The sequence below is a fragment of the Equus przewalskii genome, chromosome 10 (assembly GCF_037783145.1).
Source record: "Equus przewalskii isolate Varuska chromosome 10, EquPr2, whole genome shotgun sequence".
Classification (NCBI taxonomy): domain Eukaryota; kingdom Metazoa; phylum Chordata; class Mammalia; order Perissodactyla; family Equidae; genus Equus; species Equus przewalskii.
In genome coordinates this window covers 1322246-1349364 of record NC_091840.1, presented here as the reverse complement: position 1 = coordinate 1349364, position 27119 = coordinate 1322246, and the positions used below count along the sequence as shown (strand labels likewise).

The 27119-nt window shown below is 61.1% G+C and overlaps 4 protein-coding genes across 16 annotated transcripts; 1 reads left to right on the top strand and 3 right to left on the bottom strand.

Annotated features, from left to right (window-relative positions):
* Positions 1–419: 419 nt before the first annotated feature.
* On the top strand, positions 420–1212 carry NPB (neuropeptide B). Its single transcript, XM_070561313.1, has 2 exons — positions 420–808; positions 910–1212. Exons 1-2 carry the CDS (start codon positions 566–568, stop codon positions 1036–1038), a joined length of 372 nt encoding a protein of 123 aa, XP_070417414.1. The 5' UTR covers positions 420–565; the 3' UTR covers positions 1039–1212.
* A 2234-nt stretch (positions 1213–3446) lies between these two features.
* PCYT2 (phosphate cytidylyltransferase 2, ethanolamine) lies at positions 3447–11303 on the bottom strand. 2 transcript variants are annotated; one of them, XM_070559667.1, is made up of 13 exons: positions 11093–11303; positions 9016–9104; positions 8226–8387; positions 7893–7959; positions 6901–6985; positions 6666–6710; positions 5842–5980; positions 5507–5589; positions 5254–5331; positions 4895–4960; positions 4640–4705; positions 4298–4386; positions 3447–4211 (listed from the first exon to the last, which is right to left on the bottom strand). In XM_070559667.1, exons 1-13 carry the CDS (start codon positions 11179–11181, stop codon positions 4100–4102), a joined length of 1170 nt encoding a protein of 389 aa, XP_070415768.1. In that variant the 5' UTR covers positions 11182–11303; the 3' UTR covers positions 3447–4099. The 2 variants fall into 2 exon arrangements, with proteins under 2 accessions (XP_070415768.1, XP_070415769.1); XM_070559668.1 differs by lacking the exons at positions 5507–5589; positions 5842–5980 and having other exon boundaries at positions 11093–11268.
* Positions 11304–11757: 454 nt separating this feature from the next.
* Positions 11758–17736, bottom strand: SIRT7 (sirtuin 7). 2 transcript variants are annotated; one of them, XR_011522785.1, is made up of 11 exons: positions 17581–17736; positions 17373–17510; positions 17169–17273; positions 15358–15428; positions 15188–15260; positions 14372–14470; positions 14061–14297; positions 13848–13928; positions 13558–13664; positions 13049–13134; positions 11758–12443 (listed from the first exon to the last, which is right to left on the bottom strand). XR_011522785.1 is itself a non-coding variant. In XM_070559658.1 (10 exons), the coding sequence occupies exons 1-10, from the start codon at positions 17671–17673 to the stop codon at positions 12245–12247; spliced, it is 1203 nt and encodes a 400-aa protein (XP_070415759.1). In that variant the 5' UTR covers positions 17674–17736; the 3' UTR covers positions 11758–12244. The 2 variants fall into 2 exon arrangements, 1 of the variants encoding a protein (XP_070415759.1); XM_070559658.1 differs by lacking the exon at positions 13049–13134.
* Positions 17737–21389: 3653 nt separating this feature from the next.
* On the bottom strand, positions 21390–27119 carry MAFG (MAF bZIP transcription factor G). 11 transcript variants are annotated; one of them, XM_070559662.1, is made up of 3 exons: positions 26897–27119; positions 22703–22765; positions 21390–22607 (listed from the first exon to the last, which is right to left on the bottom strand). In XM_070559662.1, the coding sequence occupies exons 2-3, from the start codon at positions 22736–22738 to the stop codon at positions 22155–22157; spliced, it is 489 nt and encodes a 162-aa protein (XP_070415763.1). In that variant the 5' UTR covers positions 22739–22765; positions 26897–27119; the 3' UTR covers positions 21390–22154. The 11 variants fall into 11 exon arrangements, with proteins under 11 accessions (XP_070415763.1, XP_070415765.1, XP_070415764.1 ...); XM_070559664.1 differs by having other exon boundaries at positions 26901–27030; XM_070559663.1 differs by lacking the exon at positions 26897–27119 and adding an exon at positions 26646–26815.

Below are 27119 nucleotides of genomic sequence, written 5' to 3'. Positions count from 1 at the left end.
AAAAAAAAAGGATTGGCAGCAGATGTTCGTTCAGGGCTAATACTCCAAAAAAACGAAGCTGTGGCCCTCAGATCAGCTCCCCTTTCAGGCTGTAGAAATTGTCCCTCATGCACGGTGTGGCTAATGGCTCTCTCTCCAGCCTCATGAGCACTGGGACCTCTGGGGGGTGACTCTTAGGGCTGGGGCGCCTTCGGACTGGTTGGGGGGGTCAGTGCAGCCTCGCTTGCCTTTGCTCCCCCTGAGGCCAACCCATGGCGGTGGGAGCGGCCGCGGAGGGCCTGGGCGCCCCTCCCAGCAGAAGCAGCCAGGGCCAGAGACCGGGAGGCGGGCGGGGGTGGGCAGGATGGGGGCGTCGGACCCCTGCCGAGCGCAGGACCCATCTGCGCCTCCCTCCCAGCCTCCCTCCCATCTGCCCCTGCGCCCGCCGAGGGGCGCTGGCCCAGCGCGGCTTCTTCCTCGGGGATGGGGAGGCCCGACGGGTCCCCCGCGCCCGCCCCGCCCCGTCCCCGCGCAGATATAAGGCGGCGGGCTGCCGCGGCTCCAAGCCCCGCCGCCGCCCGTCCCCATGGCCCGGCCCGCGATGCTGTTGGCTGCCGCCCTGGCGCTCTGCCTGCTGCTGGCGCAGCCCGGCCTCGCGTGGTACAAGCCGGCGGCCCGGCCCAGCCTCTACTCGGTGGGCCGCGCCGCGGGGCTGCTGTTCAGCCTCCCCAGGTCCCCGGACGCGCGGCGCGCCGAGCCCCGCGTGGGCGCGGGACCCCCGGGCCGGCCCGGCGCCTTCCCGGAGCTGCGCCCCAGCCTGCGGAGCCTCGTGAGCGCGGGCACGGGGGGCGCAGGGCGCGGGTGAGCGAGGGGCTGGGGGCGCGGGCGGGGGTGGGGCGGGGCCCCCCCTTAGCCTCCTCCCGCCCCCAGAACCTGTGCGTCAAGGACGTCGCGCCGAACCTGCAGAGCTGTGAGCGGCTCCCCGACGGCCGCGCCACCTTCCAGTGCAAGGCGGACGTCTTCCTGTCGCTCCGCGCCGCCGACTGTCACAGCCCCTGAGACTGTCACAGCCCCTGAGCCCGGCCCGGACCCCCGGACTTCGCCGGCTCCCGCGGGCATCCCCGCCGCACACCGCAGATACCCCCAGGCCCGGCAGGCATGAGGTGGAGCCCAATACCGCCCACCCCATGTCGGCAATAAATGGCTAAATGAATAAAAGAGAAGTGAAGCTGGCTTCTGAGTGTCGTGGGCACCGGGTGGGGGTTGTCGGAGGGGGCAGGGACCTGTAAGTCTCCAAGCCTGGACTCTGCCACCAGGCTACACTCCCCTGCCCCGACCAGGTCCTGGGCACAGACAGCTCTCCGGTTCCTCAGGCCACCAGGCTCTCCTGAAACATCCCACACAGGAGTACCCCAAACCCACTGCTGGGAAACGCCGCTGCAAGTTTGCGTGGGCCCCCAGCCTTACCCATCCTGAAAGCCTTCCAGAGCCTCCCACCCCGCTCTGCCAAAGGCTGTTCTCCATGTCTGACATCGGCACCCCCTGCTCCCATCACCCCACACCTCCCTTCCTTTGTCCATGCAGCTCCTGAATCGTCTTGGGAAGTGCTGCCTGTGTCCCCCCACTAGCTATCAAGTCTACTCAGCCAGCTCAAAGGTCCCACCTTACAGAAGACTCCCCTGACTATCCCACGCCAGGTGGGCCTCCTGCCTCACACCCTGTGTTTTTTGAGGCCAAAGCTCTCCCTTACAAGAGGTGCAGCTCCTGGGGTCACTCCTTTCTTGGAGCCAAAATACCTGGAAGTACTGAACCCAAGGTGGAGACTCACTCAGTGTGCCAAGTGGATGAGTGCGCAGGCCAAGCTGGGTGGGGGGCATTGCAGCAGGTTGAGGGGCTGCCCAGAGGCCCTCCCACCCACACCAGAGGTGGGCAAGCATCCCACATCTGATATGGGGCAGCCAGCCGGGCTCCTCGGATGCCTGGGACTCTGCGTTCACCGCTGCTCTGACCCACGGGCAAGCAGGCTCCCCTGCAGCCCTGGGTGCTGCCCTGCCTCAAGGGAGGGGCTGGTCGGACCATGGCTCCCCTAGTGCCACTGCCTTGTCCAAGAGCCCAGCCCACAGTGGCCTCCCTGGCCCCACACTCAGGCTAGTTCTCTCGTTTCCCTGTCGGAATCTCGCAGTTGACTCCTGCCCCACCCGCAGTGAGGCTGACTGAGTTCCCTTCAGAACATGAACTGCGGTCTCTGGCAGGGCTGGCTCCTAGGAGGCAGGAAGGCAAAGTGAGGGCCTGAGCCCTAGTCATGGAAGTCTGGAGCCTGCCTCAGGGGTGTCCCCCACCTCAGAGTGCCTGGACAGCTGGGCCTCAGGGCCTGAGGGAGCAGGGGCCCACCGGCCCTCCACTCAGACAGGCTGTGGGTGGGACCCACAATCCCACTGCACCTGGGTGGATGTATCTCTGGGGGTGCTGGCCTTCCCCACCCCCAGGTCCTGCATCTCCTTCAACTGTGGCCCAGCTGTGGTTCCCTGGCTGCTGCTGTGGGCAGTCCCCACCCTCGGGGTGCCACCCAGCAGGAGCACTGGGCAGGCCTAGGGCAGATTCCAGCGTCAAGGGGAGCCTGCCAGCCTTTCATGTCCTCCCAAGTCTATGGGGGACTGGCTGGTCCCTGTACTCAAGAGAACCTCAGCCCAGGGGTCTGAGTGCGGGGAGGTCCGGCACCACCAGGCTCCTGCAGTTGGGGGCCTAGGGGGGGCGGGCGTGTAGGGAGGACGAGAAGGAAGCAGGGTAGCAGCTGCCCAGCCGGGATGAACCTTCATGGCCACATCCTTTCAGTTTCCTGCATGAGGTTCTGAGTTAGACCTCAAGAGTAGTGAAACCAAAATTCAAGAAAGGACAGGCCCACCTAGAGGGTGAGGACCCTGGCCCTCGGCTCCCATGGGGCCAGGCCCACCTGCTCAGTAGCTCAAGGGCGGAGCCATTCTGGAGGGAATGAGGGGGCCGAAAACACCACCACAAGCCTGACTTTCTGAACACCGCAAAACCAACCAAGCCACAGCCTCACATACTCACCAAGAGGTGACTGGGGTCAGGACCCTGCAGCCACTGGGCTGCTCCAAGTGGGCCCCAAATTGGGTGCAGGAGACCTGAGATTCTGTGGACCCAGTCGGGGAGCCTGCCCTGGTTCCTCCCTGGATGGGGTGGCCCTGTGCAGAGCCACCAGGAGTTGGCCTCTCGTCTTCCTGTGACAGACCCCAGAGGCAAGGGTACCTGCTCGCCTTGGTCCCTCCCTCTTCTGTTATTGCCTGCTACAGGGGAGGCAGCCCGAGGCCTCTGGGGGCCCAGGTCTGCAGGGCTCCTCGCCGCCAGGCTGCCTGCCACCCCCTCCGCACTGGGTGGCTGGTGGGGAGCAGGGCCAGGCGGTAGGTTCCCTGTTCCCACCCGGCAGGGCTGAGAGCCTGACACAGAGCTCCTCCCAACAAGTTTATTCAGTTGTACACCAGCTGGTCAGGTACAAGATCAAGAACAGTCTGGGGAGAGCAGCGCGGCTGGCCTGGGAAGCAGGGGCACAGCCTCTGGGAGCTAGGCCCCAGGGCACCAGGGACGCGCCCCGGGGCAGAGAGTGACCACAGGGGAGGCGGCATGGTCAGCACCCTGAGGAGGAAAGGGAGCAGCCCACTGGATCACTGCTCCCCTGAAGCTGGCTCCCCGGAGGCAGGGCGGGCAGGAAGTGCCACCTCGAGCTGTGTAGTAGGAGCTTCCCAGGGACAGGATAGGGAGCAGCAGTGGAGCCCGGAGGATGGAAGCTGGGCCTTCCTTGGTATGCAGGGTGGCACTGCTCTGGCCGAAGGTGCCCTCTGCTCATCCTGCCTGCTGGGCAACTCCACTGCGCTGGATGCCCTCTCTGTGCAGCTTATCAGGAAGGGCACAAGGGCCTGCTGCAAAATGGACACCTTGCAGGTGGGTGGGAGGCAGGGTCCTCAGCAGCCCTTCCAAGACCAGGCTGGCTGGAGAGGGCGCTACAGCTTTGTTAACCGTGTGAGTCAAACCCTGGAAGTGAGGGAAGCACAACAGGGAGAGGGCCGTGCTTGCTGGAGGGCTCCGGGTGACCTTCCTCCTCCGATCAGAAGTCATAGTTGTTCTCTCTCTGGGGCTGCACCTCCTGCCGTCTTCTGGCCTCCAGGAAGGCCAGCTCCTTGGCCTCCTTCTTCTGGTTCCGGGCCTCATACTCTAGCCTGGGGGCCGAGTGAGGGTAAGCAGTGTGCCCAGGCCTGGGGTCCCCGCAGCTCTGTGCGCCCCCGGGCCCAGCCGGAGACCTGACCTGTTCTTGATGATGCGCTGGACGATGAGGTCTGTGGTGAGGTCGTTCCCACTGTCGATCTGACGGAAGATGCCCCTTCTCTTGGGCTCCTGGAGGCCAGAGAGGAGTGGAGAGGAGGACCTGCCTCTGGACCCTGAGGAGACTGCCCACTGCCCTGGCCCGGAGGGTGCCCACCCAAGACCAGCACCCCAGTGCGGCGGGCAGTCCCTCCTGCTCCTTGGCACCCTGCCTCCTCATACTGTGGGGCCACCAGAGCAGCACTTATCGTCACGCCCGCCTCCTAGACAAGCGTCAAGGCTCGGGGGCTGTTAGCTGGTCAGCTGAGGGCCCAGCATGACCCACCTGGTACGGGTCAGAGCCGTCCTTGTCAGGCATGACTTCCGTCTTCCCGTGACACACCAGGTCCACCTGGGGAGGGATCGGGGGTCAGGTGCTCCCAGCAGCACCCCACATGGCCCCCTGCCCTCAGAGGGCCCTTGCTGGGAGGCAGCCACAAACATTGTCCACAGCCCAGCCGAGGCCCCCAGATCAGAGAGCTGGCCCAGCCCCTGCCTCAGCCAAGACCCTCCCTGGGACCTGGCTCCCGAGGAGCCTCACCTTGAAGTGGTCCAGGAGCTCTGCTGTGACCGCATACGGGGCCCCAATCACCACTTCCGACACATACTGTGAAGACAGGGAGCACAGCTGGTTAGCCGGGACCCCGCCAGGTCGGAGGGCAGTGGGAGACGGCTTTAAACGGCGGCCAAAGCTTCTGGCAAGGAAACAGACTGGGAGAGAAAGCATTGTGGGCTGGCTGGCCAGGAGCACAAGGCTCCTGTACCCCCTGGGACCCTGAGGGTTCCTGGGGTAGTGGGGGAAGGTGAGGAGGAACAGCTCTGGGGGGGGCCTGACTGTCCCCTCCTCCCGCCTTAGCTGGGGAAGGGGACACTGTGTGGCCTGTCCCACCCAGGGCTCACCCGGCAGGCCAGCACGCTCAGGGTCCGCTCGTGCAGATTCATGATGGGGTAGTTCTTCCCCTTGTAGTGGTTGACCTCCTAGGGCCAGAGTGAGGTGGGGTCAGCATGGTGCCGGCCCTGGGAAGGCCCCAGCTTGTCTCCTCTGCTTCCATCAGCACGTCGGGCCTCGCCCCCACGGACCACCTGTGCCCAACCCCAACCCCAGGGGCCCCTCGAAGGCCCCCGTGCCTTATCAGCTGCCTGGGGGTGAGACCTGGTCAAAATGCAAGCCTGCGATGACGTAGGGCCTCTCTGCCAGGCCATACACCTTCTCCAGGAAGTCCACATGCCCGATGTCTGGGCCCAGGTTAAGAAGCAAGTACAGATGAGAGCAGCTGCCTGCAGGTCTGGGAGCTCTGGCAGGTGCCCTCCCGCCTGCCCATCCACAACACTCCCTGCCCATGGCTGTGCCCCCCAAACCCCATCCTAGTCTGGGGGCCTCAAGGTGTCAGTGAGGCCCCTCCAGGTCCCAAAGCCCACTGGTGCAGATAGGGATGTGCAGACGAAAGGCTTGGGGCAGGGACAGCCCCTCCCAGTCCTGGAGGATACGGAACAGGTCAAAGGCGCCGGCAACATAGATGACCGTCTCCCCTGGCTGGGGCTCCTTCCCAGAGGCAAACTGGATGATCTTCTGGGACGTCTGCAGAAACTGAGAGACCCCTGTCCAGGGATTCCGCCCCCCTGGGCACTGTAAGCCAAGAGGGGTCTGGTCAGCGCCAGGTCTCACAAGCACGTCCCTCGCCTGCTCACACCTCAGGGCCCTCTTCTGAGCCTGGGGCATCTGTCCCCGCCTGTCCATCTGGTCTAGCAGACACAGGTGAGGCATGGAGGAAGCAGGTGCAGGGGCTACAGGCCAGGACTCAAACTGCCAGCCATGGCCTGGCAGCTCGCTCGGTGGCTCGGGGCTGTTTCAGGCAGGGACACTGCAGGCTGGCTGGCAGAGCCTGATCCACAACATGGCCATGCTGGGTGGGGCCCCTGCGGCCAGCAGGACTGTGGCTCCGCCCTGTGGCCACAGCAGGCAATGCAACCAGCCCACCAGGAGGAGGCTGGCGGACACAGCCTTCATGGGGACTCGGCATCCTAAGGCCATCATCTGGTTACCTGGGAGGAACCTTCTGAGCAAAGTGTCACCCTGGCGGGTGTCGGGTGGGGGGGCTACAAAGGGAAGGAGGGCCAGGCCTCCTGGTTAGAGGCCACCTCAGGCAGTCCTTGCTCCTCTTCCAGGCAGTGGCTACTGTGACTGGCTAGTCAGCCAAGCCTGGCGGGCAGTAGCTGGTCAGTGCCCAAAGGCAGGGAGTCGGGTGGAGAGTGAGGCGCTGGGGTGGCCCGGGGGGTCGGGTGATGGCCTGCCTGGCCTGGGCAACACTCACCTTACCAAAGCTGTCTGCGTACTCCCGGTACTCGGAGGACATCTCCTGCGGGAAGGGTGGGTGGGGGTTGAGGGGCTCGCTCTGTTGTAGACATGGCCAAACCCAGTACCCTGAAGCTCGCTGTCCTGGAGTCCATCAAGGGGCAAGGCCAGGGGGTGGTAGGTGCCCCCATCTGTCCCGGCAGTGTCCTCAGCCCAGGGACCTTGGGGGTTCCACCCCACCCCCAAAGACTCACCTGGCTGCTGTGATGGGCCTTGGTCACCAGCAGCATGCGGCCCACAAGGTCCGTGGTGGACACACCTTGGGTGCGTTTGCACTCTCTGGGAACAGAGTGGGGTCAGGGCTCTCATCCTGGGACACACTCGCAAGGCTCCACCTCCAGCTCACCCCACCTGAGGGCAACCCTGCTTGTGGCCAAGTCCACCATGGCCTGGCCCCTGGCCATGCTGTGCACAGGCCGGGCGTCTCCTCACTGCTCTCGGCCGCGACCGAAAACCAGAACCAGGAGAGTGGGGAAAGCCACTGGGCTTTTATTAACTAAAGGAAATAAGGGAAAAGAGGAAAAGCATCGCTAAACCCCAAGTACGCTGTGTTGGGGTGGGCAGGCCAGACTTGGGGTGGCAGTGGCTCTGGTCCCCTTTCTGCCCACTGTCTGACGCTCAGGTCCTGGCTCACTGCATGTCCTCTGTCAAGGAATTACAGGCTGCACTTCCCACTTGGGAGCCGCTGGCTATACTGGCCTTTTTTTTTGGTGAGGAAGAGTGGCCCTGAGCTAACATTGGTTGCCAATCTTCCTCTTTTTTTTTCCCCCTTCCCCAAAGCCCTAGTACATAGTGTATATCCTAGTTGAAGGTTCTTCTAGTTTTTCTATGTGGGATGCCACCACAGCATGGCCTGATGAGTGGTGCTAGGTCCATACCCAGGATCCGAGCTGGCGAACCTTGGGCCACCAAAGCAGAGTGTGAGAACCTAACCACTGGGCCATGGGGCCGGCCCCAACACTGGCTTTTTAAGAGAAAGTTAATTAAAATAAAAAACAGCTCCCAGTTGCAGCTCTACTGTTTCTGTTGCTCGACAGCCAGCCGAGGCCTGTGCCACGGTACTAGACGGTGTGGATCTCTAACACACCCCCTCTGGTTCGTCCTGGCCACATGAATCACAGGCCATGGCCCAGACGGTCCCCTTGCAGCGCCTCGCTTCCAAAGGGCAGACTCACGGTGGGCTTACCTGTACCTCCTGGCCTGCTTTACTTCCTCATAAGTGTCCCGGCCGTCTACAGTCAGCGTGATGTCATCTAAGGGGTGATGCACACACGAGAACAAGGATTCTTAGCCCGTAACCATGAAGAGCTTTCAGGGCTCACAACCCCCCATTCCAGGCCTGCCCTGATGTGGGGGCTTGTTTCTGGGGAAGGATCCAGAGCTTTCTCAGATCCTCAAAGGGCTCAGTGCTCCCCAAAATGTGAGGAGGCCCAAGCACCTCCAGATGCCCCTCTGGTGGTCTGCTCCTGAGCCCACCCTGGGTGCCCAGGCCTCTGGCGTCCCCGCCTTGCCCACTTACTGCCGTGGACACAGAAGTCGCAGCTGTACTTGTCCAGTGTCTCCAGTGTAGTGACATAGGGAGCTGCCGGCACCACCTCGTCCACCCACTTGATGGCTTGCACCATCCTGTACCTCTCCTCCTGCGTGAACACTGGGGGCCCCTTGTGCTTGGAGATCTCCTCTATGGCCAGAGAAGAGGGCAAGGATGAGATGGGTGACCCCCGGAGGGGTGGGCTGCAGTCTCGCCAGCCCCTCCTCAGGAGCCCCTCCCACCACTGATCAGGCTCTGTAACCACGCATGGCCTCAGGGCAGGCAGCTGTCTCTCTCACTGGGCCCTCAGGCCAGGGCAGGACCAAACCCAAGTGGCCACCACTCTGTCCTCTGTGGGCCAGCACAGGCACTTGGGACGTGTCTGCCGGATAGCTGCACAGTGCCCTCACCCAACCAAAGTTCCAAGTGAAGGTGGGAGTTCCCTTCAACAACTGGGTGCTCTGTCCTTAAAGGCTTTGGGGGCCAGGGGAGGGGCGGGGAGTGGGCGGCACAGCCAGAGACTCAATCCGTTGGCCACGCCGCTCACAACTCCACTGGCTCCCCTTGCTTTAGCTTAGGACGTGAGACGGAAGATGGAGAGCGCTGGGCAGGCTTGGCCTGGGCCTGGGGTTGGGGCGAGCTTGCTGAGCTGTGCTCTTCTAGAGGATGGCCCTGGGCCTGGCCCGACCCCTCGCAAAGCCCTGCAGGGTCTTAGTCAACAGGGGTAGCCCCTAGACGGGCCATGGGGCTGGAGGGTGGGCGTGGCAGCCCCACTTACCGTCGGTGTGCACACCCACGATGAGGTAGTCGCCCATGGCCCGTGCCTGGCGCAGCTGGTTCGAGTGGCCGTAATGCACCATGTCATAGCTGTGGAGAGGGCAGGGCCCTCAGTCCCCGTGCTGAGGGCAGGGACTGGGCAACCGGTGTGCGTGTGTGGGGGGCTCAGCCTTGCTCCTCTACAGCTTCCTTGGGAAGCCCTCTGAGAAGCTGCCCCTGGAACGGCTCCCCAGAGTCCAGCTGGGCCTGGGCTTCTGGAGGCAAGGCTGTGCTCACTCTCCACACCCCTGGGCCCTGCACTGGCTTTAGTAAGCATGGTGGGTGCCCAGCTGTGCCCAGCCTGGCTGTGGCGAAGGCCCAGAACAGCCCCCTGCTCCCCACACCTGGGACAGCACTCTGCCCTCAGCTCCTCCCCTCACCAAGTGGAAACTGTCACAGGCAGTCCCTTCAAACTGTAGAATAAATTGACATTAGCTCAGCGGTGGGTTGGACTCTGTACTACCCTGATACAGTCCTGGGGCCAACACAAAACAAAGTCCAACCAATGAACACAGGTGATTGCTGGCTTTGGAACTCCTCCTTGATCCTCCATGGCCTCTGGAAATCAGCGAGGCTCCGCTCTCTGGGGGCCAACACTCACCTCCCTGTTGCCTGGTTCTACAGCTTTTATCCTCAAATCCAGGCATGGTCAAGAGTGAACTCTCAAATGAAGGCCACAGACGGCACCCACTGCAATGCCTGCATTCCCAGGTGCTTCCTACGTGCGCCGGGGAGAACGCACACACTTCTCTGGGGGCCCCAAGCTGGGCCCTCATGCTTAACTCTGCTTCCTTCCAGCTTCACATTACCTTTGGGGTAGGGGAAGCTGTCTCTGCTTCTCCAGGTGAGTTGGGCTGCCAGGTGTACAGCCATTCTAGTCAACGTTACCTACCACCCTGACCACAGTGCACCAGGCCCCAGCAGACAAGCCTGTGGAGTCACAGGGCTCTGGCTTTGGGGCAAAGGAAGAGGGAAGTCCAAATCCAGGGGCCTAGCCAGCCCCTGTGCTCATTAGATGGGCTGGGCAGGAGGAAGGGTCAGAGGCTGGATGGGGGGATGCACAGCACGGAATGCAGAATGGCGCTAGGTCCAGGGTGTGTCCTAGTCACTGTGGCTTTTTGACGATGGCCAGGGCCAAGGTCAGAATCCACCATACAAAGCCACACTCCCTCTCCCCAAGGTGACTCAGGCGCAGACACAGAAGTACAGCAGCCCCACATGCTCTCAGAAGCCCAGGGCTGGGGTAGAGCCCTGGTCAGACACGGATTTTTCTTTCTCTGCCTCCATCAAGCAAAGGTCTGAGAAAGTATCAAAGGTGGCAAGTTATCAGTAGGGGTTAGTCCTCTTATCTGTTGACAGCCCTGAACTTATCTTAAAACCACTCTGGCTGTCTGATTTGCTAGAAGAGAGGATGGACAGGCACTTTGGCTCTCCTGGGGTGGACCCAGGAGCCTGGGGACGTCACTGGGGGTCTTGGGCAGAGTGAGAAAATTCCTGCCTGACACTTGTCCAAACACTTAGGAGAATCTCTCTGGTCTTGTGCTGGTCAAACTGGGACACACAGAACCCTGGGAAGACATTTTGGGTGCATGGCTCCTTGAGAGGGAAAGAGCTCCTAAGGGCACTAAAATGGTTAAACTCATCAAGGTTAGATTCACGCGACTTTGGCCACCACCGTCTGCAGGCTGCGCGGACGCCCTGGCTGGGTTCGTGGCTTAACAGTAAACGTGGGGAAGAGGGCCCTGGGAAGAGGCGTTTCATCACAGTCCTCGGAATCTCCAGCGCTAGGATCACAGGTCCTGCCTGAGTCGTGTGGCCTCACGCCGAGCTGCCCGCGGCGGTACCGGGACAGGACTGCGGTGGCCCCGGGTCCCAGGCGTCCTCGGGGGCCCGAGTCCGCCGCCCGCGCTCGGCCCCCGATCGACGGCCAGCCCCGGGCCCGAGCGAAGGCCAGTTACAGACGCGTCTCCGGCGGCAGCGCAGCGGTCGCCGCGGCCCCGACCCGGCCGCCCGCCCCCAGCGCCCGCCGCCGCGCTCACCAGCCGTCGCACCACACCCGCACGGCGCGCCTGCCCTCCGGGCCCGGCCGCCCGGCGCCGCCCGCCGCCCCGTGCCCGTTCCGGATCATGGCCTCGCAGCGGCGGCGCGGCCCCGCCGACTCGGTGACTACGAGCGGCCGCCGCCCGGCCCGACCCGGCCCGCGCACGCGCTATCACGCGGGCCTCACCCGCCTCGCGCGGCCAATGGCGAGTCCCGCCCCGCCCACGCCCGCGCCCGCGCCCCACCAGGACTGAGCCCAGTCCCTCCGCGCGCCCTCAGGGCCCAGCCCCGCCCACCGCTCCCAGCCAATGGCGTGCCCACCAGGACCCAGCCCCGCCCCTCCGCCCCCACCCAATAGCATGCGCCACCAGGGCACAGCCCCGCCCCCCCGCCTCCATCCAATGGCGTGAGCCCCCAGGGGCCTAGCCCCGCCCCGCCGCCTCACCCCTCCGCTCCCGGCCAATGGCGTGCGCTTCCCGATCCCTGGAAACCCCGCCCCTCAGCGTGCGGCCAATGCGTGTGCGCACCGTCGTTCAGCGCGCACCTGGCAGAGGGGGCGGTGCAGGACCACGACCACGTGGGGGGCACACAGCCCCTCAAGCCGCCCGGCTGGGCGATGCTGCCACCGACCGTCGGCAGGGCAGTCACTCGGTTACATGCGGAAGACAGTGCAGAGATGTTTAATAACAATAAAAAGGTCCGCTGAGAGCCAAGGCTCAAAACCACCCCTCTGTTGCATACCCAGTACAGAAAAAGGTTTCTAGAAAGTTAACATTTTCAGTAAGTAGTAGTAGAAAGAGGGTGGAGGCCCCTGAGATTAGCCCCGTGAATGAGGTAAGGCAGCCTGTGCTTCCTCCTGGCCTGCCAGTTCTGTTCTCACAGAAACGGGTGGCTGCCACCTCCACGAAGAGGCTGATGGGTCCAGCATCCTCCACGTCAGGCTCACGCGGGGACAACCACAGCAGTGCAAGGGGGTTCCCCACAAGGACAAATGGCTAATGTGTCAGGGTGAAAGTGTCACCCCAGAGAACTCTCCCCAGGACCTGTGGGGTAGTCCTGGCCCTCATGGCGCCACGTGCCCTGAATAAAAGAGTTCTGGCCATCTGCAAAGTGCCAATTGCTGTTCTTGGTCACGCACCACGCTGACCACGTCACAGTACTTTCTTCCTTTTTGTGCGTTTGGCGCAGCCCCTGCCGAACCAGCCGCCTAGGACCGGGGCTGAGCTAAGCGGTGAGCCCCGGTCCCCAGGCGGAGGCTCTTCCCGGCTTCTGCACAACGACTTCCGACTGTGGCTGCCTTCTTCGCCTGCACGCAGGGGAGTCGCCAGGGAAAAGATGGGGTCCTGCCACCTACCAGAAAGGGAAAGTTGGGTCAGGGATGCCTGCAGGCCTCTCAGTCTTGCCCGCCCCAGGACGGGAAAGCTGACTGAGGTCACCCTGCTTCCCTCCCCCGCATCTGGGCCAGGCTTTGCTTAGAGGGAGCTCCACTGTTCCCAAGCTATAGAAGAGCTGCTGGCGGGGTAAGCTCCCTGAGTAACTCAAGGATCAGCACCCAGACTAGCTCGGCCTCCGAAGAACTCAGTGTCCTCATCAGCGACCGACTGGCCGTGTGCACACAGTGGGGGGCAGCAGTAGCCCCAGGAGGGATGAATCACTAGCAACTCTGGGCCCCACCTTTCGCTTGTTCGGCCAGGGGCAGGTGGACCAGACCCTCTCCCCCTTCCCAGGCTGCAACACTCGGGAGGGAAGGCCAGCTGACTAGGGAGGCACTGCCTACACACTACACCGTGAGGAGATCATGTGTCTGACTGAGATGTAGAACCACATATTATAAACTTAAGATACAAATAAGCACTGATAAAGAAAATGAGCTAAGTTAATGTAAAAAAAAAAAGAAAAAAAAAGGTACAGTACACAAGAGGCCCACATTACAGAACACCACACACATAACATACAAGAATTGCCAGGCCCAGAAGGTGAAGGGATCCTTAATTCTTGAACCCTTTGATTAAAAGAAGTTATTGATTTCCCCTATAAGACCCTGAAAATTCACAGAGAAAGAAAGTGTAAACTTTTTACTCAACACATACACCATGTCTAAATTATCACAAATCCTGTATTAAGGCAGTCTGTTTAAGCTTCCCCAAAGTACGCCAGCTCCCCAAACCAAGTGCCCCGAGATTCTGTTTGACCGGAGTTGCTGAGCACATCCCTTCAAGGCAGCTTCCCGTCCAGGCTGTCTGAGGTAAAGGGGGAACACCCAGGCACACTCCGGCAGGTTCCCTCTCCCCACAGGGAGTCATCTCAGCCAGTGCCTCGGGCGGTCCCTGCAGAGGCCACCATGCTGCAGTCACACCTCAGACACCGTCTGCAACACCTCAGAACTTTCTCTGCACTCAGCTCACGAGAGACAGACACGGCCCATCCGCCAGGGGCAGGGAGGGGGTCTGCCCACGCCCCTCACCTGCTGTACGGGGGGATCTCCAGGCCCAGCTCATCCATGAGGAGCTGCATGACGTCATCACACTTTCCGTGGAGCTTCAGGGCAGCCCAGTCATCCTTTGGGGTCCACTGTGGAGAGGGGAAGGCAAATGAGGGCAGCACCTCACTCCTTCCCAATGGCCTGCTAGCCTTGGCCCCTGGTCGGCCAGACCTCTGTGGGCGTGACTGTGGGACATGAATGTCCCAGGGACTCTCAGGTTCTCCTGTGCTAAGGCCCAGGTCTAAGGAGGGGGCTCTGGGCGCCCAAGTTACCTGCAAGTTCACAATGTAGAGCTTGGGCCGCCGGCTGGGAGGCTTGGTCATGCACCAGAGGCGTGGATACTTCTTTAGCACCTGTGGGAACGGACGGACAGACAGACCACACGCACACCAGGGAACGAGGCTATAGGAAGCCAGATTCCAACGTTGAGCTGGCCAGCTGCCAGCGGGCTCACTCCCATCCCACCCTCACTGCTGTCCACGTACCTTTAAGCTGGAGCCTAAACACAGGATTGTGTCTGCTTTGCTGGCAGCCTGGGTGGCCGCCTCCCAGTTTAGAGGCTGCCCCAGCGTCCCCCTCTCCCCAAAGTGCACGATGGTGTCCCGGAGCTGGGCCCCACACTTGTGGCAGGCCCGGCCTGTCTGGTGTCGGTGCAGGGCAGTGCGCTCCGTTACATCGAACACCCGCACATACTCCCTATTGGGAGTGCAGGCTGTGCAGACCTGAGGAGGAGAGGGCACTGTGACCAGGAGCCGCTGGCCTGCCCAGGCCCCTGAGTCCCAGAAGGACCACTCACTTCAATGTACATGTTCCCGTGGAGCTCAGAGATGGCCGTGCGAGGCAGCCCGCTCCGCAGGTGGAGCCCGTCGCAGTTCTGAGACACCACGTGCTGCACCTGGAGGTAAACAAGGGTGTAGTCAGTCAGCAGGATGGCTGTGTGGGGGGGAGAACTGCTCAGCAGTGAAACTGTCCTGAGCCCAGCCCGGCCCAGAGCCCCAAAACCAGGGGCAACTCTGACCCTGCATGAAGCCTTGAAGGCAAAACCAGAGCAGCAGGCTGGTGCCAGCAGGACTCAGGAGGGCTCTGGGTAGGGAGAGTGCCAGGCCCACCCCCAACAACTGTGATGCATTTGTAGCAGCCAGGAGGGCAAGCAGTGGCATCACCTCCTCTCAGCTGGGAAGGGGCCTGGGGCCAGAGTGATGCTCTCTTAGGTCATTATGTTTCAGGTCCCCGAAGGCCCAGGAGGATCAACCGCTTTGCCACTCAGCTGAAGGTGCTCAGCAGAGGTCTCCATGAGCCTCCCCTGTACCTAGGTGGCTTCTGAGGTCTGTGGGGACAATACAAGAGAAGCACAAGGAGAAGGGCCTACCAGCAGCTCTGGGCCTGAGGCTGGGCCTCCTAAGTGATGATTCAGAGAGGCTGCCCTCTGCTCTTAGAGAGGAAGCATGGGAGGATCAGAGTGAGGCCCAAGCCAGGAGTCTACACCCCTGGGTAGGCACTCATGGGGGGATGGGGGCGGCAATGGCAGTTGCCACTTGGGCAGCACGGTGGCGCTCTGGGTCCCACACCAAGGTCCCAGCACGTACACTAGCTGGCCACACCAGGCTCTTACCAGCTTCTGCTCATGTAAGCGGGCAATGCTCATGTGTGTGAGGGTTGGCTCAGCCTCACTCAGGTCGGCAGCACTGCCAGGAGGAAGGGAAAAGAAGGTGAGGAGACTGCAAGGTCAGGCCCATGCTGCCACTGTTCAATTAGGTGGGAAGGCTGCACTGGGCTGCTTACCTAACACTCCTCCCTTTCTGAAGCAGCGTCCACACTCCATTAGGGCCCCGGTAATCTGGGATAGAGGCTGCCTGCGTGTTCAGAAAGAAGACAAGTCCAATGCAAAGGCATCACTGTAGGGACTGGCAGAATCCCCAAGAATGGGAAGCAAATGTTTCTCCCGACACGTTCCAGGCTGGCCCATGGACCAGCTTCTATTCATTCCACAGGCTCAGCATTTCCTAGTCTAACCTGCCTGAACCCAGATGGAGTGTACCCCATATGGCTCCGTCCCTCTGCCTGGATCCCCGCTCCCACCTAGTCTAGCTCACCGTTCCAGGCTCCAAGGAGCCCCACCTACTCCAGGAACGTCTCTAGCACTGAGAACAACCTGGGCTCTGTGGCCATTCCTGTCCTCCACTCTGAGGGGGAGAACTGGTCAGGCTCATTTGTGTGTCCCCAGGGCCTAGCCAGTGCTCAAGAAAGGTTTTGCAAACGGTGAACCCCTAGGTGGGAGCACTCCTCTGTCCAAATTCTTACACGCTGATGCTATAAGTGCTTCCTGTCCTACCTTCACAAAAATAGGCCAACCTCTCCAGATGAGATAAACACTACTGAACTTCCCAAGTTCCCAATCCAGTGAAATAAAGCCACCAAGAGATGATGACAGAAGACATGCTAGGATCAAGGTGTCTTGTGCCCTCCAGGCTGAGTGACCTCCCTTCTGGGGAGCCCTGTCTCCTCCCTGCTGCTTAAGCTCAGAAAAATGCTTACCCTCATTATTGGTTCTGACGCACTCTGAAAAGGGGAACCTCAAACAGTAACGCTCAGAGCAAATTAACCAGCAGCGGTAGCCACTTGAAGCTCTTCAACGGTTGCTATTACTCCATGTAAATAATCGCATGACAGGAGTTCACATGTGACTGTGGAGGGAGGAGACCCCATTGCCAGGGCTCCAGGTCTTTATAAATTGGAGCAGTCAACGCACCTTACACATTCTTGCTACTGGGCCTCTGCGCTCATCCCTATGTGGAGTGTCTCACTTTGCCTGAAAAAAATCTCACCCACCCTTCAAGGCCTGGACTCAATGCTACCTCCCACAAAAAAACAACAGGATGGGTTTCCCAGCTCTCCGAGACCAGAGAGTGTGCGTGGATTTCCATTTTAGTGACCTAGCACAGCCAGCTTCACATTACAGTTATTTGCTTGTATGCCTTATTATTGTCATCGACAAGCTTCTCAAGGACAGAAACCCTTGGTGTTCACCTCTACTGGGCCTACACATGGCTCACACTCAGCACGCACACATCAATTAAACAAACAACGTGCCGTCCATACTTTCAAAGCTAGTCACATTCCACGGACCAGGACAGTTTCTCAATGAAACTTCTCAAAACCTAATGCATTTCTCCTCTTCACTGGTGTCCTCTAATTCTGACTGCCTTGCTTTCTACTTACCTTCCTTCAACATTCAGAAAACAACGTTTTCTGGGCAATCAGGAGACAGCTTTGGGCTTAGCTGTGCCCACATCACCTGGGGACAGTGAATCAACCTCCTTCACCTTAAAAGAGGTGCCAGCACTGACCTATCATGCCGTGTTTCCACCCCTCTTCCTGTCTTGTCTCTAACTGGGTATAACACAGAGTTCAAGGATTTAAGGGAAGAACCTCAGAGTTGCTCTTTAGTTGACCTTTTCGCGAATCGGTCTGTTCCTCCGCTTAGACTGCTGTGCTCGGTCCTGGAGTCAGTCACCCGGAAGGGGGCGCCCCAAGCCCGCTCCCCGACCCCCGTCCCGGCGGTCGGTCCGGGTTTCCACGCCTCGCCTGCCTACCGTGCTGATCCCCGCGCCCGTGTAGACGACCAGGTACTTGGCGTTGCGGACGGCACCCGCCAGCTCCCGGACCTTCCTCCGCAGCTCCTCCGGGTCGTCGCACACCTGCCGAGACGCCGCCGGTCGTAAGCCCGCCCTGCCCGCCCCACCCGGCGAGGGGCCCGGCCCCGGCGGTCGGCGAACCGGGCGCGCCGCGGGACTTGCCTCCTCCTGCCGCCGCTTCAGGCCCTCGCGCCGCCTGCTCCGGCCCTGCAGCTCGGTCACCAGGTCCTCGCTCTCGGCCAGGAGCCGGCCCTCCTCGGCGCTGCGCTCGGCCGCCGCCTTCCTCAGGATGCGCGACACCTGCGGGCGCGGGGCGGGCGGTGAGGGCGGCACAGGCCGGGGCGCGGGCGCGGGGCGGGCGGCGGCCTACCTGGCGGAGGCGCTCCCGCTGCTGCTCCTCCCGCAGCCTCCGGACCCGCTCCGCAGCCTTGCGCTCCGAGCGGCTCAGACCCCCGGCTGCCATCGCTCCGGGGAGACCCGCGCTTCCGCTTCCGCCTCCCAGCAGGCCACGCGCGGGCGCGTGCGCAGGAGGCCCCGCCCCGCCCTTCCTGCCCCGCCCGCGCGTCGCGCCAAGGAAGCACCTGCCAGTCTCTTTAAAAGGTGTTTATTGATCATATACAAAATAAAGAAAACCTTATATATCACAAACATACACTATGTACAGCAATAAATACCCGGGGCCCGGCCCACTGCCGCCCCTCCTGGACAATAATTTAGCAATAAATACTGCACGGGGCAGGGTGGGCTCGGGCCGCCCAGCGAGGCCCCTCCCCACCCGGATCCTCAACAACCCCACCCGCCCCAGCAGATCCCAGGGTACCCCCACCTCCCCTGGCTTCAGCCCTAGACAGGGCAGGCAGGGTCTGATCAACTCTGCTCGGACCCACCCTCTCAGCGCCAGGAGAGCAGCAGAGCTGGACACACTGGGCAGCCCTTGTCCTGTTGCCCTAAGATGCCAGGAGAAGGCTTTCTGTACCCACTCCCGTTTGGTTAAAGGCTTCAGTTCAGGGACTAGCAGATTGAGGGCACGGGGAGAAGGGCGGGGCTGGGATAGAGGTTGCTGGAGGGGTCGCCCCTCACAGTTCATTCGGCTTGCGCTCTCCTACACTCCAGCTCAGACTGGCAGGACACCCGCGTACCAAGGCTGCTGCTCCAGGGTAGGATGGAAACGTGTGTGACTGGCCTAACAGGTACAGCAGGTACACCCAGGACACAGGCCAGAAGCAGGAAAGGCCATCCATCTCGAGGACATACCCCTGCCTCTGTGTGTCCTCCACTCTCCCCTACTGTTTCAAAACCAGACAGCCAACAGCAAGGTGAAAAAGCGCCAAGAAGAATTATTTAGTGGCTTCTGGGGAAAAAAATCGTTAATGTGTTGGTTCCTTTCACTAAACCACAGCCGAAAAAAGTAACTTACAAGATCCTGGAGCGGAAACAGTGCTGCAGGCTGTGGCTTGGGCTTCCCAGCTGTGGGATGGGAGCTTTGGCCAACAGGCCACCCCAGAGAATGGCAGGCAGCAGGTACAGGATAGGCCTTGACCACCTGTCCCAAAGCAGGCTGTGGCCCATCAGTCCTGTGGGCCAGGGCACTGACCACTGAGGCCGCTGCTGACAGTCAGGGCTGTGCATGCAGACCAGAAGCATGGACCAAGAGCAGAGAAGCCTCCAGGGAAGACCTGGCACCTGGCAGGAACCAGCACACTACACAGCTGCCACGGAGCAGCATCGTCTCACCTGCACCAACGGCAGTGCCACCCGAAGCAGCAGCCAGGGACCGTGGGGAGGTCTCCCTGGGACCAACTCTGGGCAGAAGCTGATCTGTTCCCACCGGGTTCTCCTCTGAAATCTGAGTGTCCACGTTTGGGTAAGGAAGGAGTTGGGCGAGGACAAGATGGGAGGGAAGGTGCATATTATGGTTTACTTAGCAGACAAGTTTGGGAGGCTTGGCCTCAGCCAAAGTCTTCAATTCGCTGTGTCAGAAAAGTTGAGGGGAAAAAGAGAGAACACAACACTCTCACAGTAGGAAAACGGAATTAACGAGAATCAGAAAGACACTAACCAGCCACATGTGGACATAAGATCTACTGTCAAGAAACCAAGGTGAGAGGGAAAAGGGGCAGAGTTGCCCCGGGGGACTGGCTTGACTGGAACAGGATACTCCCCCAGACCCAAGGAACAGTTGCTCCAAATCCACAAACCTTGAAAGAAAGCATGGCCTCACTAACTCCAGAAGCCTCTCTGTACACCAAACCAAAGACCTGCAATTTCTGTGCGGCACACGCCCACCTTCAAACCCTCCTCTCACCTGCCTTGCCAGCCTTCTCCCTCCGCTCTACAGATCTACAGTATGGCATGGGTTCGCAGAGACGGACGACCACCTCCCAGCCGGGACAAAAGTGGGGACCGTAAGTGGACATGTTGGGCTTGTCCTTCCCCCTCCAAGGCAGGGCAGGACCTCTCTTTAGGGAGTCTCATGACGAGGTTTCAACTCACTGCTGCTACAACCAACATCAACAACTCTCACCTAGACCCCAGGTAAACAAAGCCAGACTGCAGGGAAGGGGAAGAAGCCACTAAGTGATTCAGAGTCAATGGTCAAAATCTCCACTGCAGACCGACCCAGGCAAACCCGGAGCGTCTCTGAGCATCTGGCGCAAGGAGCCCACAAGATGACAGAAGTTGACAGCAGGTCCCTACTCTTATCTCCCAGGCACACTGGGTTAAACCCCGCCAGGCCACACTGTTTTTCTTTTCACCAGCCCACACTTCTGTGCTTTTCAGGGGTTCAGGGCCCCTAGAGAAGCCAACTAGAGACCCCAAGGAGAGGCCGAGACAGGGCAGTAGCCTTTTAGGGACGGGCATTGCGGGCAGCCCTGTCATGCGCCTACAAGGACCTTCCCGAGCCAAGGCTGGAAGACAGGCTGCCTCCACCAAGTGACTGTGATGGGGAGGTGGGCTCAGCCCTGGAGAAAAGCACCTCCACAAGCCAAGCAGTGGATCTCTGGAAGACACAGATCCCAAAGGGTGGCAGAAGAAGGCCCAAAGCCAAGAGCTGCCAGCATGTTCAGGGGGAGATGAGGAACAGGACCTGGCCCTGGAGACTGTAGCCCTTGTCTGGCACTGTTGGAGATCCCCCAGGCAGGAATAAGGGGCTGCCCCAGGTGGACCCCCAAACCACCTGGTTCTGCCTGCGAAGCACCGCCCCACAGCATGGAAACAGTTCTGGGATAAGTGGGCCCCCGGGGTTCCCCTGCTGAGGCCCACATGAAGCCCCCAGGAACAAAGCTGGGCTCTGCGGCCAGAGACCCAGTATAGCGATTGGAGGCCAGAAGGAAGACGGCTGGGAACGGCTTGGCCATGGCCCTGTGGGCACCCACAGTGACTCCTTGGTCCCTGCAAAGCCCCCATCCAGGGCCAGAGACCGTGGGCATGGAAGCAGCATGGGGGGCCCCCAGGACGGCCCCCAGAGTTTCACCTACCCTGCCACTGGATGAGCCCAAGACCAAGATACACATGCGAAGCCACGAGTTAGCAGGGGTGGGAGCAGCAGAGTCCCACATCTGACCCCCTGGGGCCCTGCGGTGGGCGCCCAAGCAGAAGAGGCCAGGCTGGCGGGCACAGACCCCAAGCTGCGCTGGAGCAGGTGTTGCCAGGCACACTGGCCCAGGCCCAGCAAGCCAGCAGAAGCAAAAACACAACCAAATCCAAAAAAACAGACACGGAAAACAGACACAAGAAGTGACACCCACAGGTCAAAGGTCACCAGAAGCACCAGCACGTGACGCTGCACAAGACCTCACCAGGCACAGACGACACCACGGCAGCGGCAAGAGACGGAAGCAGGAAGGGCAAAGGAGTAAGTCACTTTCGGTACAATTGCAAAAGAGAGCAAAGAGGACAGGTCGCGCCTCCCGGTCGCTTGCGGCTTTGCTTTTTTTTGTCTTTTTTCAAACTAAGTTTTATAAATAATGTCTGATAACTCTGTGTATATAAAAACTAAACTCCAACAGCCACAAAGACTTGTTCGTAAGTTTACAAGAAAGAGATTTTTTTTCTTTTTTTTTCCTTTTTTAAACTAGCAAAGTTTCTATTATACTTTCTTCCCTTTTCCATTTACATGGTCAAATGTTCTTGCTTGTTTTTTTTTAAAAAGACAGTTTTATAAATACTCTGCAGCTCTTTTTTTTTCTTTAGCCTTTAAACATATAATTTAATAACTTCGTAAAAGGAACTTCTCTCTTTTAAATAAAGGGCTATGTAACCACACAAATAGGTCATGTAAACAGTGACACGGGACCCATCGCAGGACACTGGACACACCCTCACGTACGCTCACAACCAGTGATTTGGTCTTGTTCAGTGCAATGCGTCAGGCGCAAGCGCCGCGGCCCCTGGCCCACAGCCACACGCCGCCCCACCCCCAGCACCCCGGCTGGCGGCCCACCCGTCCAGGGTCCTCAAGGACACCTTACTCTTCAGAGCAGAGCCCATCTACGCCTGCTGGCTGAGCTGAGAGTGAACCACCCAGCTCCCACCAGCCCGGCAGCCGTGAGGGCCGGTCGGCCACTTGGGAGTGGAGAGCAGCCCTCCCTGCTCAGGGACACACGAGCCCCAGAGCACTCGCTTGATTTTTCTCTCTGTCCATTCCCACAGGGCCAACTCTGGACTCCAAGCCCACATGGCCTTGGTTCAAAGGGGGCTGGGGCGACCCCACGTCACCGCCGAACTGACCAATCCCAACGTACAAAACACACAATGACAACGACGAGATCAAAGGGGCTCAGCCCGGCGCCCCAGGGGTGCAGGTTGTGCTTTGCAGGGAAGGGAGGAGGTAGGAGAGGAAGAGGAGAGAAGAGGAAGAAGAGAGGAAGAAGGGGACAGGGCTGCCGAATTCGCCATGCGCCTAACGGCCCCTCACAGACCCGCCTGGGCAAGCGCGCGTCCCTACGACCGGGCGTCCGTCTTGGACTTTACTATTGTGATGACACTGGTGGCAGCCACCTTGCCGGGAACGAGGGGACCCAAGCCGGCAGCAAGGGGGCCCCGAGCTGGCGCCACGGGGCTGCGGGCCACGGTCCTGGCGAAGTTCTGCAGGGCCTCGTACTTGGAGCGCAGGGCGTCGAGCTCCAGCTTCATGCTGGCGTTCTCCGAGGCCAGCTTCTCCACCTCCTGCTGCAGCTCCGCTTTCTGCTTCTCCAGCTCCTCCTTCTGGGTCACCCGCTTCACACGGCAGCTGGCGGCATAGCCGCGGTTCTTCAGCGTGCGTCGGCGCTGCTTCAGCTGGATGATCTCCTCCTTAGACAGGCCCCGCAGGTGCTGGTTTAGCTCCCGCACCGACATGGTCACCAGCTCCTCATCAGTCAGGCTGGTGCCATTCTCGCCCGGCTCCCGCTTCACCTGAGGATGGCACAGCGCACGAAGTCATGGGCCAAGCGGGGCGGCCACCCCTGTGCCATCCCAGCCCCAAGAGACCACCCACCCTGTCTGCTCACCTTCAAGGCCTTGTTTCCTTTATTGGGGGTCGTCATAACCCGGGGGCACAGCAAGCAGGCACTCTGTGAGACAGGGAACAGAGGTCAGAACCCTGGAGACTACCCCTTTCCCTCCTGTCCACACAGAGCCCGTGAGCTCCCTCATACCCTCCATCCGCCCAGGCAGGTGCCCAGCCCCCAGCCTTGCCCCTGACTAGCCCGTTCCCCTGATACCTGGTCCCCAGGACCAGTCTTTGGCCTTGGCTCTCCCAAGCTGGGCTGCTCCCTGTCCACTCTGTCCCTAGGGAACCAGGTGGGAGGCCAGGAGGGTTTGATGGGGGAAGGGAAACTGAAGGGCTGTTAGGTAGGCAGAGACAAGAAGAGGGGCCACGGAGAGATCAGAGGATGCGGGAGGGGCCAGCCTGGAAGGAAGCCGGGAGCTTTAAAAATAACCCCAGTGCGCGCCCCAGAGCGCGGCTGTTCCTGGCGAGTCATGCTGACTCAGCACATTGCTCTGCTCCCTCACTGGCCTGGCACTCCTCGAGGCCGCCAGCCAACACAGCCCCAGGGGACCAGAAGCCCTAGCAGGGAGCTGCTGGGGCCAGAAAGGCAAGCCTGGCCAACAGCAGGTGAGGGCTGGGCCAGCGACCCTGTGCAGTGTGTACTCCAGGGTCCAACCTCCTATAGCCACCTCCACTAAGTGGGCTGGCCTGGGACAAAGTGGACCGTCTCCACTGGGGACTCAGGAGAATCCTGATTCTCCCAGAGACTTCTCTCTTTGAAGAGCAGCAAGTGGGCATCCAGCTAGCTCGGACTCTGTTTCCAGCACAGGCAGGAGTTCCCGGACCCTCCAGGTGGCAGGGACTCCAGCTGGGAGGAGCCTGGCCCAAGGCCCCTCTGGCCCTCTCTGTCCACCCCTGCTGCTGATGGAGTAACCATCCTGTGGCTTTGGGTTGCAGCATCCTGCGCTTCTACCCCACCCTACCCAGGGTATTTCACAAGAGTGCCCACAATTAGCCATCAGGGGGCCTGCTGAGTCCCCTCTGGTTCCTTGCCTAGGCCAGTGCCCACAGGGCAGGGAACAAAGACAAAAGGGCTGGGGGCTAGACCAAAGCCCTGCTCCCAGTCCCCCTTCCCGCACCTGCCCTCACCTGCCTGAAGCCCTGCCAAGGACATTTTTGCAGACCCAGTCCTAGAATACCTGGCTCAGTCAGCCCCTACCAGAACCTTGGCCAAGAATGGCCTCCCACACCCCGCCCCCTACTTTCTAAGTTAGACACAAGGAGGTAAACGGCTAGAGGACTAAGACAGACTGCGGTCTGTACCCCTCCTCTTCCCCAGGAAGCCACAAGCCCTTCAGGCAATTCTGGGCTGGGGGCCTTCTTACCCTCATCAGAGAGCTGAAGTGTGGGCTGGGAGGGGAAGGGACAAGTTCGCTCCAGAATCGAGACCCCACCTCACCTAGCCTTGCGCCAGGTAAGGCTGCAGGCAGAAAGCGGGCAAGAGGCACCTCCCCACAGCCAGGTCCCCCAGGGGTCTCAGGCAGGCCCCGAGGCACCATTGTTCCAGAGCAGAGGATGGGGCAGACCAGAGCTGCAGGGTCCCCCCCCCCAGCCTTGAGCCCAAGTCGGGGTGCAGGGATACTGCCCTGTGTCCTACCACTGTCAGCCCAAAGGAAAAGCCCTGGCACCAGCTTTTCCCACCCGCCATCCTCCCTCCACCCCCAAATGCTGAGCACAACGGTGACTTCCTGAAGAGATCACACGAAAAGTGCCAAGCGTGGCGGCTGGGAGCCGAAAAGTGCCTCCTCGACAGATTTCACCCTCCGTGGAAGGCCTGAACTCAGCACAAGTGCAGCCAATCGCCTCCTCATCAAAGGTGCGTGTGGTGGGGGAGGGGCAGGTCTCAGCAAAGCCAGCACTTCCAGCCTCCGGGCCTGGCCTCCCCTACCACCTAGGGACACACACTGATGGGACGGTGATAGCCTCTAGAGATGGGCTGGCAGTGATAGCTCAGGGCATCCTTAGTAACCAGATGGAAGGGCTCCCAGAGGCTGAACCAATGAGAAACGGCCCCCATCCCCACCAGCCCTCCTCTTGTTCCTGAAGGCTGATCCAGAGCTGGCGCCGGGTTAGCCTCCCTGCTCTGCTCCCCTAGAGGCTGAGCCCACCTCATGGAGGAGGCACAGAGGGTCCCAAGGGCCTTCCACTCAGGCTCAGAGCCAGCCAGGAAGGGGAAAGAGGTTTGGGCAGCTCCATCCCCTTCCGCTATGCCCAAACTCCAGGGCATGGACACTAGGCAGGAGGCAAGCAAGCCACCCCTGCTCCTCCTGGCCTGCAAACCCTGTGACCAAACCTCTCAGGCAGGTGTAGCCTTGGGCGTTCTGGTACCCTCGCCTAACCCAGCCTCGCTCCCACCTCCTCCAGAAGCTCTCAGCCACTGAAAGTCACTCTGAAAAAAGTCTACAACTCATTTCCACAAAGCATACGCAACCAAGAGACTTAAAGAAATACGTCTCCAGGAATCTGCATTTTCCTGGGGCATAAAATCCCAGCCAAGAGATCAGCTGAAGTATTAAAACATTTGGCATCCATAAGCCCAGGGCTAAATGTGAATGTGTGGGTGGGGGCATCCCTGGGGACACACTACAAAGGCCGACCTAAGCTAGCCAGGAACCCCTGGGCAGGAAGGGTCAGCTCTGGTCTAGAGGAAACACTCTCTCACCTTTAGAGGCCAAGAGCCACCCATACACCCAGGAAAGGTGGCCCAGGCCACATCACTCTTGGGCTGTCACTCCCCAAGAGTCCCCAACACCTGACCTGATACCCACCAGGGCCACGTTTGTCACTAACCTGCTCAATGCTGAGCCCCAACCCCAGGCGGGACAACTTTGGGGTGACTGAGAACTGCATTCTTCCACGACATGCCGTGCACACCAGCCCACCAACTGTGCCCAGAAGCCTAGGCACCCTCGCAGCTACCACCGCCTGCAGCCCAAACCCAGACCCTAAGGCCTGGCTGCCAAGAGGTGCAAGGCCTACGCACCAGATACCTTGCTCCCCAGGCGTCCAAGTCCTGCTGCTTCCTCTCATTTGCAATTTCCTGGTAGAGCTGCGCCTGCTTGCCCCCTGCCCTGTCCACGGTCACCCAGGGCTCAAGCACAAGTACTCTTCTTTCTCCCACTGCCTCCCGCTCTGGCCAGGGTGTATCCCTCTCCTCCCTGCCCAGGGGCTGCCCAGCCTGGCCAACCAGACAGTCACAGGGAAAGCCTGCTTCCCAGCCCAGCAAGCACGGCCCCCCTAAGCTCCTCCCCTCCTGTAACTCAGAACTATTTCCCAGTTTGGGGAACTGTCCCAGACACGGGTCCGGGACCAGCTGCCAGAAAAGAGCATGCCTAGGAAGGGACAGACAGGCCAGAGACTTCACCTTCCAGACCAGAAGATAAGCTGCAAGGTGGCCCCTCCACTTCCTCCTCACTACTGCACACCAACCCAAACTTAAAGAGGCGGCCCAGCCCCTGAGCCCGGACCATTCCCCAGGTCCCCACGGTTTCCCTCCTACCCCTCGTTTCCCGGCTTCTCAGGCTCCGAGGCCCCTAGCTCAAATCCCCCCAGGCATCAGGATGAGCGAGTGACCTCATGCTGATGACTCAGCAAGTCTCCCTCTGGGTTCTGGCACGCGTGTGACGGAGCGAAGCCGGCGCAGCAGGGTCTTTCCAGCACCCCCCACCCCCAGGTGTGGCCCCCTCCCCCGACTCGCCAAGGACCCCTCGCCCAGGAAGCGCTGACACAGACACCTGATGAATCAGCAGCTCGAGCAGGGACCCGCGGGCTCTTCCGCGGAGCCCGGGGCGCCCCACTCGACCCCACCCTTTCCTCCCGCCACCCCGGCCGCCCCTCCCTCCAGGACGCCCGGGGCTCCACCGAGCCAGCCCCGCGCACGCCCCGCCCCGAGCTCCGCCAACCTCCGCGCCCCACCCCTAGCACTCCGGGCGCAGGGGCCAGGATCTTCTCCCGAACGGTGGGGAAGTCGAGGCACGGGCCGCCAGCGGGGTGCAGGCAGACCCGAAGCCAGGAGGGCCCGGCCCGGGCCGCCCCGGTCCACCGGGAGGAGCCGCGGCCCCGCCGCGCCCCCAGGCCCAGAGCCCCCGCCCGCCCCGCATGCCCGCCGCCCGACCCCGGCGTCGGCCCGGCCCGGGGCCCGCCGCCGACTCACCCACCACACTGCGGGCCCGGGCGGGCCGACGCCGGGGCGGGGCGGGGGGCGCTCCGAGGCCGCGCGGGGGCTCCGGGCCCGGGGGGGAGGTGCTCGCTGCCTGCGCGGGCCGGGCCGAGCGCGCTGGGAAGGCCGGGCCGGACCAGGCTCGGGATCCGCCGCCGCCGCCGCCGCCGCCGCTCCACAGACGTCACATGATGTTTGGTCACGTGGGTTCCATTCA